The 11,608-nt window shown below is 40.1% G+C and overlaps 1 protein-coding gene across 3 annotated transcripts; it reads left to right on the top strand.

Moving 5' to 3' along the window:
* The first annotated feature begins 891 nt into the window (after positions 1–891).
* Positions 892–11,547, top strand: mafk (MAF bZIP transcription factor K). Of its 3 annotated transcripts, none has more exons than XM_084925494.1 (3): positions 892–1,075; positions 6,946–7,022; positions 7,102–11,547. In XM_084925494.1, the coding sequence occupies exons 2-3, from the start codon at positions 6,978–6,980 to the stop codon at positions 7,537–7,539; spliced, it is 483 nt and encodes a 160-aa protein (XP_084781620.1). In that variant the 5' UTR covers positions 892–1,075; positions 6,946–6,977; the 3' UTR covers positions 7,540–11,547. The 3 variants fall into 3 exon arrangements, with proteins under 3 accessions (XP_084781620.1, XP_084781619.1, XP_084781621.1); XM_084925493.1 differs by having other exon boundaries at positions 894–1,070; XM_084925495.1 differs by lacking the exon at positions 892–1,075 and adding an exon at positions 1,082–6,644.
* Positions 11,548–11,608: the final 61 nt, after the last annotated feature.

Here is an 11,608-nt window from a genome sequence, read left to right as displayed (position 1 = left end):
TAAACCAATAAATAACCACAAATGGCTGAGTATGCACTTTAATAAAACCAACCAAAATCTACATATTTGGATGGCTTTGGATCCAGATGTTCACTTTTCCCAGGGTTTTACTGCATTGTTTCTAACAAATGCAACTTAAAAACTTTCTGCTGGTCCAACCAGCAAAAAAAAAAGAAAAGAAAAGAAAAGAAAAGTTTTCAGCAATTTCAGCTGCCCAGCTCAAAGTGTTTTCTAGTGTCAGCACACTGCATCTGACTATAACAGGCACCATAGTTCAGGTCAAAGCTGAGATCTTCTAATATCATATAGCTGCAGAGGAAAAGCCATACAAGTAGAGGCCATAAAAGGCTACTGACTTAACATATTTACATTCAGTACTTAATTACCCAGAATAACCTGTGACGCTATTGGCAGTAGTGCAGTTAAATTAAGAGAAATCCTGGGACTGCTGAGCTACTACACCACATACTTTCCTCAGGAATGGAATGCTGCTGCTGCTCCTCAAGTCTGAGGGAGGAGGTCGCTGTTTTCCCTCACTCAAAGGTATTTTTTGAATACCTTGTAGTGGAGAGCTGACTCAAAAATATAGGAGGAGGAGGAGGAGAGGGAGGAGGGGGTGGTGAGCATAGTTAGAGAGCAACAGGTTTATGACTTCCTTTAGAAATCTGAAGTTTTTCTTGGCTAATGCTGGCAACTGAGCTGACTTTGTGCAGATTAGTTTTGTAAAGTAAGCAAAAGCAGTCGCCAGCAGTATCTGTCTTCTATTTATGGCCTCCCCCAGGCCTCCCCCCTCCCCACCCCACCTCCCCAGACTGACGTCAGCACAAAGTTATTTTCATGAATGGAGGGGGCGGTCACGAGGAATCAGTGACGTGAGTGCTTGCGGAAGCAGAGCGTGGAATGTTGGTACATTGTTGTTGTTTTGTAGTTAATTTAGTACGAGGATACGCCGCTGCCCGTCTGTGCTGGACGCTTTTTACCAACTTTGTCAACTTACTTCACCGGTTGTCGAGGAAACATACTTTGACAGTTTTACACACTCCGGTCCACAGATATCTGCGTCCACAGAGGTGAGGTTGTATTTTTTTTAATTATTTATTTTTTTGGGGAAGATGTTTTGACATTCCTTTCTAAATTACTCGAGTTCTCACGGTGACATAGTGGCGCACGCAAACAGGCTTGTGTTGTGCATCCTCTTCGTAGGATAAGTTTTGATCCCAGTTATGAAAGCTCATGTTGATTTCGTAGATTTGTTTCTTTCGGGCGGACACGTGTTGTGCTGGAGATACATAATACAGTGCTTCAAAAGTGGCGCAGACCTCCGAGCAGTCGCATATAGGAAGTTAGAAATTGTATGAAAATATGTAAAAGGGGGAAACAAACGTGTGTTTTGCCGCTTTCCTGCGATTTGAAATAGTTCTTTGAAAATAACAGCGGTGATTATGACACTGACTGAATGCGGTCCCTTTAAAAAAATTATAGCTAATAAATTTTATAAACTGTATAACGAGCGAGGAGACGTTTTCGACCAGCATTGTGGGAGGGAAGAAAAATAAGACGATAAAAATCACACTATTTCTTCGCACTTCTCATTAAAAGTAAAGCTAAAGTTACATAATGTGTTACAAAATATGTTTATATACTATTACTAAGCACGCCTGAACCTCTAAGGTTTTAGATTATAACTTTTTCTAGAACGAAAAAAACCCAAACCCCCAAAATTGCATTTTTTTTCTCCACATGTGTGTTTATTTATAGCATTTCTGTGACTTGAATGAGATTTTCGGAAAATGGAAGTGAAATAAACTTCCTCACTTTCCTATTGAAACAAATCCATGTACAACATTTTTCACATCCTCCTTAATTTTCGCGCTCTTCCCCAGCTCATGGCAGCGAGGTTGATAGCGGGTGCTATAATGCAGAATACCAGCCTGCTTTTGACATTGGAATCGACACGTGGTCTGCATTTTTAGACATGTGGGACAAAGGGCACGATGTGGAGTGGAGGTAGACCACCAGGGTTGACTAGCCTACAAAGAAGAAACAGCAGAAGGAACCCATATTTCCACAAACGATGAATCACTTTAGAGAGACTTTATCTTATCGCTGTGTTTAGCTATAATTCCTGCTCTGCATAACTCTTAATGAATTGGGTAAAGATAAGAAAACCTTGAATTACAATGACTAATTGAATTTTTGACCATGGCTCCAAAATAGCTCACAATTATCTTCTTTGCAGTCTTGTATGTCCACCTTTCAGTTTGCCCTTTGCCATTTACTTAAGAACTTGTGATTAATATATGGAAAATATTTGTGTCTGAGTAACTTGTTCCGCTTAGATGGTCACAGGTTGATGTCTTGAGGGGGGGGCTTTATGATTCACTGTTGTTTCTGGTGGGTGCACACTGACTTTCAGTCTGAAGCAGTAGGAGCAGGGTGTGCTCCTGTCATGAGGTTAACATGTGGTTCAATCACCAAAGTGATGATATCTTTTTTGGATGGAGAAGTTACAGCAGCTGACTCATCATACCAGTATGGGACAGTGGGGGGGGAGAGAAATTCCCCTGAAGATACAGCATGTTGTCAAATTGTCTTCCCTTTGTTTCTCATTTTGCCGGACAGTGGTGATGGATGAAAGCAGTGCAGAATGCGAGACCGTTTTTGTGGTGGAGTATTGTGAAAGTGAAATGTTTGTGGTTAGCAATGCTATGACTCACAGAGAACACGTTGGCTGTGATGTGTTTTGCTCCTCTTACTGGAAAAAAGATGTCAAGTTTTGATTACTGACTGAGGAAGCCAGTGATTTTTATTTGCAGCCGAACATGCCAGCCAGAGTGGACACAGGCAATAAGAGGCGATTGTTTGAACAGGTCTGCCTTGCATCTGTCAAACGTGACTCCCTGGCAGTTATGTAGCATTTGAGATTGTTCCCTCTGCCACCGGCAGCAACTTGTATCAAGTCTTTTCTGTCAGAAAGACTGGATCTCAAACCACTGCTTTCACCTCATTATGGTCAGAGGTGTGGCAAGTGTCAGAGGTACTCCTGTAATTATATTGCCGGATTGTGTTGCTGGGAATTCTCTGTTGATTCCTGATGGAGCTGGATGCAACTCTCGATTCTGTTGTGATTCAAACTCAAATCAAATCATTCGAAACGTTTGCTCAACCTGTCCTGAAAGAACATTATTGAAATCTTTAGGACTATTATTAGCAGTGACTGAATATTAATATGTCTTATTTTATTCACTAATTATTAGTTATAATTAAAAAAAGGACCGATGTGTCCACTTTTCATTCTTTACATCGTTCTGAAAACCAGTGTCCATGACTGGGAGAATATCTTCTCACAGATATTCGGTGAGATCTCCTCCCTTTCCGCAAGAAAGTTCCGCTGGTCATGCCAACCATTTCTGAAGTTCTCTGTACTTTTCCTTCCTCTCCCTGAAACAACGGGATTTTCCAGGAAATGTCAGATCAGGAGGGTGTGATTCCCTGCTGCTGGTTGTCGCTTTTACCAGTAAACAGCATGACTCACTGCTCAGCTATGCTCTCCATTTCCTTCACATAATATCCCACCAAATGTGCTGCGCTGGAGAAAGAGCAGAGTGCTGCGTGCCTCAGTCTGTGAAGAAATCTCTCCACCCCCCACCCCTTAGAAAAGTGCAAGAAATGCAAGCGCTTTCTCATGAAGACTAAAGTTGAATGTCAAGAGCAGCATTAAGTCTGCTCTGCGCTGAACCCCCTCCCCAACCTACACAAAAAGAGAAGAAAAACAAAGAATCCAGACAAGCCAGCTCTGCATTTATTAGTGAAGTGTGAGCGCATAAGTCTTTGATACGCTGTTTATTTTAGGGGAAGGCTGGGCCCCACAGTTACCTGCTGTAACTGAACAGCAGCCATGAACTTGACCCGATCCCTGACTTCAAAAACAGTAAGCTATACTTTAACCACGAGGTATCGGCGAAGGAAGGGTACATACATTTATTTAACTGGCTTGGTCTCAGATGTGGAGCAAGGTTATAATGGATTTCTTGTCCCACAATTGTTTGCCTAGAGATTTTTTTTTAAATCACTGTTTTCTTGCTTCTGCTCTGGTTTACTTGCTTTTGAACTACTTAAAAATATTCATAACATGCATCTGTACATCTTCAAAGAACACAGTGGGAAACATTGTGCTTTTTGCTCAAATCCCCCAGCAAACAAGCAGAGCCGTGAAATGTTTGTGCTTATAGTGGATAGACAGTGGAGCATTTACTCCAGTGAGCACTTATTTGGTTATCAGTCGTCAGAGGGGTGTCGTTAGGAATAAAACAGTATTGCTTGTTGTATATCAAAATGAGGGAAAGTGAATTTAAAAAAAATGAAGCACTTTGTTTACAATTTGTCCCTCAAAGAAACACAACAATAAGAAAGAAAGACTCCTGACTTCCACACGTAAGCATGCGCAGGCTGTTTTCCATTTATTTGGCCAAGTGACAGATGTGCGATACTTCAAAATTCCAGACATTTTGTGAAATTTGCAGCCATTGTTTTACAAGTGGGTTTGTCTCCACTCCACCCCCGTAGCTGAGCGCATTGCAGGATATATTCAGACTGCATGTTCCCTCTTCAGCGAAGGTTTGCCTGTGTGCATGTGAGGGTTTGCACATGTGTGTTCGCTCAGGAATGTGGTTTTGTTCTTTACCCGCCAACTGTGGCTTTTCTTTGAGGTATTTTCCCAGACTCCTTTCCTTACTGTTATGAAGGAAAAAAAAGCCTAACGTAAGTTGTTTTCTTGACTATGGCGAGAGGACATGTTTTGTCTGTCTTCTCTGTGTGGTTGCTGGGGTTTGTTTTATTCTCTGAGGAAACTTTGGTGTCTTAGTCAAGAAAGCCGTGTCCCTGTGCAAGTTGCAAAAACATAAGCACATGCCTTAAGAATTTCAGGCAAACAATCTGGCATATTGGTTCAGACTGGGGACCTCTTGTATAAAGATCAGAGAGGCCCCAGTCCGCTTTTCCATGATTTTTGCAAGGAACATACCCAGGGACCCCCCTCTGACGCAATACCACTTAAATTAGACCGTTTAGGGCCAGCTTGCTTTTGAGGAATGTTTTATTTTAGTTCATCATCTTTATTTGATGCCTCTAAAATCTCAGTTATGTAATTCTTTGCAGCATGTTTTGCAGATAAATAAAGGACATCAGCGAGCACACCAGATGTTCCTTAAATCTCTAAACCGAAGTTTATGTGGATTCTGTTTGTAGCTGTTTGCTCATTACACACATTTGCCATGTGTTTATTTTCCAAGTTAGGATTCTGACTTGATTTTCTATTTCAGGACAATGACTTAGTAATGTTTAAAAGACAAGAAGAAGAAAAAAAGCATTTGTTTTTCTAAGTTTTCACTGCACTACTGGTCTGAGTTAGAATCCCCTAGAGGCCCTGTATTAACAGAAATATATATATCACACAATGAACAGCCACACCCACAGTATTTTCTTCCATGAATGCTTCAGCTAATAGGTCTGAAGAGAATATTTCCCCTCTTACTGAGGGTATCACTTATCGCATTGCTCCCTTTAAATTGTTTAGTTGGCAGAAATTTGTGTCAGCACTGCGGGCTAAATATATCCACGAGCGTTAAATAAGGGCATAGGGCAGCTCAGGAAAGCCCAGTGTAAGAGGATCCAACCACAGAGAGACGGCACTAAATCGATAGACTACATTGTCTCCCAGCAAAAATACATCAGTGACTATAAAGGAAACTATTTCTCTGTGACACTCTATCTTTAGGAATTTTCCACATGCTGCCCTGTAAAGTTCAGCAGAACTATAAATGTTATACTGATGTGATGATTTGCTTTGATGAGGAGGCAGAATCCTGTAGACTGCTGCTCTGTAAATCCAGAGATGTCAGATCAGAAGATAAATGATGGGACAGAGATTGGATTTAAGAGGAGAATTGAGGATTTTTGTACACAGGTTGCCTTGAAGTTACCAGCACAAGTTAGTGCTGTTCTTTTTTTCTTTTTATTCTTTTGGTCTGTACTATGTATGGGCTGTGTTGCGGTTATGAATGAGACTTGTTTACCCTTTTGGTGACCATGTGACTCACACTCCCACGCCCATTTGCAGGGCGTTTCCATGGTATCTGTTGAGCATGGAACAGTGCACTCGTAGTCAAGCTGGTCTGTAGGTCTTGAAATGGAGCCTTTGGGGGATGTGTGCCTCTCACAGGATCGCAGCTCAGCGCTCTTGCTTTTTTTGGCCATGGCAGCAGTCTGGAAAGCATGTGGCTCACTGTAATGAGTACAGAGAAGCTTTTCTAAATACTGCCCTGGCAAAATCACTGAGGCAGAGAGCTTAAATGCAAAGTTCTGTGAAGAGCAGGAGAGAGGTTGCCTGTTTCTAATTTTGCCTGGTCTAGTGAACTACATTGTCACTGCCCTCTTTTTAATATGTAAAGACAGACAAGCAACAGTGCTGACAATTAATAGAGTCATGCTGCCATCTGCTGGTATTTATGTCACTAACAAACAAACATGAGCACTGACATATGATGTAACCCTGGGATGTGACGTCTGTGCAGTAAACTTCTCGAGTACCACCAGTGGGGGTGTCATTTCTGCTTATCTGTCATATCTGAAATGTCAAATAACATGTAAGTAAAAAATATCAGTATCTCATTTTTAAAATATAGCGCTTGAACTAAAATGCACTGTTTAAAATTCCTGCATGTTAACGCACTCTGCAGCAGAAGTAACCCGAGTAGTATAAACTAATGATATGTGCAAAGTAACACATGCTGTCCAGTCATTCTAGCAGAATAACTTCACTACCCCAATTGCTTCTAAATTGCCAACATAAGTAGCTGAGTACATCTGCTTATTTGTAATTACTTTCGTCCATCAATAATATGTTCTGTTTCACTTACTTGAGGTCGTATTTTTTTTACTTTTCAGTGTCTTCTGTGAGATTCTGGTCATTTGTCTTCATGCAGGGAATGACGACTACTTTTAAGACGAGCAAAGCTTTAAAGGTAAGCATGAGAAGTTTGAAAAATGTTTTAGTGATTCACGCCTGCACACAGTTCTTCATGCACTGCTCGTGTCTTGCAGGTCAAGAAGGAGGTGGGTGAGAATGCCCCTGTGCTCAGCGATGATGAGTTGGTTGCCATGTCTGTGCGGGAGCTCAATCAGCACCTGCGTGGGCTCACCAAGGAGGATGTTGTGCGATTGAAGCAGCGACGGCGGACCCTGAAAAACCGCGGCTATGCCGCGAGCTGCCGCATCAAACGTGTTACCCAAAAGGAGGAGCTGGAGAGACAAAAGACCGAGCTGCAGCAGGAGGTGGACAAGCTGGCACGTGAGAATGCCAGCATGAGATTGGAGTTGGATGCACTGCGAGCCAAGTATGAGGCTTTGCAGTGTTTCGCCCGGACTGTGACCAGAGGGCCTCTCTCACCAGGCAAAGTTGCACCTACCAGCGTCATCACCATCGTCAAATCTACCAGCCAAAACAACTCCAGCCCATCCGCTTTCTCAACACCTTCCTAGTGTTGACAGGACTGGGCTCTCCTTTGCCTGCCTGGTCCTTCCTATTTCTGACCTGGTCTAAACCCACTCATCCCACACTGAGACGAGGCTCGGTAGTTAGACTGAGGGGTGGCCGGGGTGGCAAGCTCTATGTGATGTTATGCTGCATTTACAATTCTGTCTCCCTCTATTTGTCTCTTTTACACAATCTACATTGTCTGTGCACTGTGCAAACCCCCTTCCTGACAGCCAGCACCGGCAGGTTATCGGGCCTCTGTGACCCTACCTCCATGACTAATAGCAGAGATTTGCTTTTACTCAAATTTCAAGTATTTGACACGCCTTAATGTGGCAGCACATGGTCTGGGACACCTCTCATACTTTATGATGTAAAGAATAAAATACGAGAGGTTTAAAGTAACGCATATGAGACAGTATGGATACTTTTAAAGTCTTTGCCAAATCACATTTTCTTTGTATAAATATTAATGAGCCTCTGTCTGTTGCCTTGAACAGTTCTACATGTGATCTATGCAATATCTCACATGTATTTTAACACAGAGGTGATATCTTTCCACTGTGAGGTCAAATGGACACTTCTTCAAGGCCACAGTTATCAGATGCCTTTGAAAGCTAGCCAAACACGGCACCGGAAACTTATATGCTTAGCACTTTTAGGAGGTGCTAAGCAGTAAAGTCACTTGACTAAGTGTTTGAGTAACATGAAATCTTATGTAGAAATGGTTCTGAGGGATCTTTGCGTTATACTGTTGACAACTGACCAATGTTTAGCTAAAAAGCTATACTAGTCTTTTAACCATGATACCTATATAAGTAACTTATTTAGAAAGCAATACCAGTACAGTTCAGAGAAGTTTGAATGATCCAGTAAAGTTGTTCATATACAGCTGAAAGTGATCTAATCTGGCAGTTTTGAAGGAACACCTTAAATTAATGTTTGGAAAGAGTTAAAATCACCCATTACGATAGAATTTGTCTTTGTTGGACTGGACTGTTTCCGTGTACAATATTCTAAAAAGTGCCATTTGTGCCTTCATTCCTCCTACTAGCAACTGAGAAAAGCCATGTCTGAGTACCGTCAGATTTCAGAAGGGGTTCCGACCTCTCTTGTCAACTACATTCTAGTTGACAGATAGCTGAAAAGTACTGTTATGTTATGTTGTCAAAGACAGTGTAGGCAGTTGGAGCTGTTGCATGTGATTGCATTTGTGTGTGGCCCCTTGACTCAGAAGTTTCTTCATATATATTGTAGAAATTTTTTTAAATTCTGTTTAAATGGTAAACTTGGTTAGACTAAATTGTAAAACTGGAAAGTGATTAAGGAACATGCATTTGACAATGGTGTCTTTCATCAAATAGCACTTAGAGAAGACTGTTAAGATACAGTGAGTAGAAAAAAAAATAATCACAGGGCCACTTGTTTAAAGAAGGAAGTTACGCTTGCATTTCTGCAGTTACTGGAGCTTAACTAAGTGAAAACACAATGTGGTCGAACCACTTACAGGAAAGTTGTGCCGAATGTAACTAATGAGGCTGAGGCACTTACTGAGTGGTGTTTAATCTATTTTCTTTGTATGCAACTCTTGGTAGGTAATCCATATTGGATATAATAATAAGAGCAGACCTTTTAAGTATGATGCAATTCAAGTTGCTTACTGTATATTACAGACTAGAGACGGCAAAGCTCCCACTGCTTCTGTTGTCCCTTAGATTGAGAACTCCGTCCAAATAGAAATCATTCCTAATACTGGGTCACAAGAAGTGCTGCTGCCGGTGTTGGTATTTCCGAAACAGTAACCAGCTACTTTTCTTTTGACACGCTCTTCTACAAGAGAACTCCTGACGCCCGTCTCTAGAAACTGTGGTGTCAAGATAACTAAATGCAGTAAAGGCCTTGCTCTCATTGTACATTTTGTAATATTTAAATATGAAATTCACTTGAAATCGAGCTGTTCTTACCGAGAATCCATTCCCAATTTGGAGTGAAGTCAATAGATTGTTCATGTCAGGATTTTCTCTTGGCTAAGAGGACATGACTGTTCTTCCCCTGTTCCATAGCTGCAAAGAACAGTATGGGGAACTTTGCTGCTGTACAACCTGCTGTGATTTATAAGCAGGGGCATTGCTGTGTTCTTACTCTCATTTTGTATTTTTCATTTGGTTTGTGTCAATACAGCCCATGTTCTTTTTTTTCCTGATACTTAGTTTTATAAGCATATACATTATATAAATATACATTATATAGTACATATTTTTCTATATTTATGTCTTTTACTATGCTGGGAGTGGTGTGATTATGTAATCGGTCTTTGAAGTCTAATTATATGGATGCTGAACTTTTCTCTTAAAAAGAAAAAAAAAGGAAAAAAAAAATAGTATTCAAATTTACAACGAGAGAACTATTTTCGTAACTTAAGTCTTGTGAGTATTTATGGCCCAAGAATAGTTCTTCTCAGCACATTCACATTGTATCTAATGCACGACTTGGACAGTAACTAGGGTTACATGCAGGCTGCAGATGACCTTCTGTAGAAGCTATCATATTTTGTCATGTCAAATTTGATCATTTCGAGTGTAACACGAAACACTGCCTAATATCAAAAGTGCCTAATTTCAACCAAGTGTTCAGTTTGCAAAATGGGCTTTTGGGCAGCGTTAACTGAGGAATTATTAAAAATATTGCAAATAGAATATGAGGAAAATTTGCTCTTAAAACAGATCAACCTGCATGCAAACCTAGTCCGCCCCTGCAGCCACTAAACCTGGTATACTTTTCTAAATATGTCAAGTCAGAAATTTCAGTGACAGCAATGCTTTTGTAACTGCTTAACAAAAAACAAAACAAAAAAAGAACCCCAAAGCTCTTTTAGGACTGTTCACCCAGGCCTCTTACAGATAAGGAATGTGTCAAGCCTTGGACAAATGAGTACATATTACCTGTTTACATAACTTATTTCTTGAGCACATTCACCTAAAAGGCTTTGTGGCTAAAAGCATTTTCTGCATAGCATTACAGTGACCTCTTGTGGTTTAGTTTCCAAGCAAAACTAAGCTACATCAGGGCTTCTTTAATTTTAGCACTTATTACTGTATTTGAGTCTGAGGTGAATACTTTTTTATGAGCACACCTAAATAATAATTACCTGAAAGAAAAAAAAACAGTTTCAAATTTTAAAGTATATATTTATGTACAGTGCCTAAATAAGGACAAACCTTCCTCTGGGTGAATTAAGTTCTACATTTCAGTATGACCTAGCAGAGAGTTTATTCATGCTCTTTTCTTAAGCTACCCAAAAAAGTCTAGCAGACACACAAGTTTAAAGAAGGTTAAAGATGTAGATACATTAATGTAGACATGTTTATGGGTGAAAATAAAAAAAAAACCCTCCTGCCATGGGTGAATACAAACCTTGGTTTGATCAGCTTTCTTTCTGCATTGAAGTAAACTGCAGTTAATACCAAGGAGCAGTAATAGAACAGATCTTTTTTAAATCTTTCATACAATAATTATAGCAAATGCATGTACAGAAATGTGCATGCTTGTATATCTTGAGTAAGCATTCGAGGTGATCAGCTGTCTTTAATTAAATAAGCTTCAACACACAAGCTTTGCCAGTCCTACAAGCTATAGTATTTAACTTTAGCCATGTAGAAAGTCAGTTTTAATATTGTAAGAGTGGAGCATGTGTACAGATTAGGTGTGGCTAAAATTATGGATGAAATACATTGAATGTTAGTTTAACAGCAGCAACTTCTGCGTTTGTGAGTTTGAGATAAATGTCTCGAGGCTTAGAGTGACTGTCAAACAGCAGTAAAAAGGCAGCATAAATTGAGTATGTACCATTCATGACTTGTCATTACTCTGCTCATATATTTTATATTTATTTCAATGATTTGTGTAATTTTATTAAAAAGAAAAAACACCTAAATTATTTTTACATTCATTTACATGTTTTCTTAATGAACTACCCTCATGTACAAATAAAATCTATGTTGTTTCTGCTCTTATTTAATGTGTGGTAAATTTATTCCTATAAATAAGGGTCACTCTGTCTGGTTTTGTATTTCC

This window comes from Perissodus microlepis, chromosome 4 (assembly GCF_051167445.1).
Source record: "Perissodus microlepis isolate ML-2025 ecotype Zambia chromosome 4, ASM5116744v1, whole genome shotgun sequence".
Taxonomy (NCBI): Eukaryota; Metazoa; Chordata; class Actinopteri; order Cichliformes; family Cichlidae; genus Perissodus; species Perissodus microlepis.
This window is presented reverse-complemented; position numbering and strand designations above follow the sequence as displayed.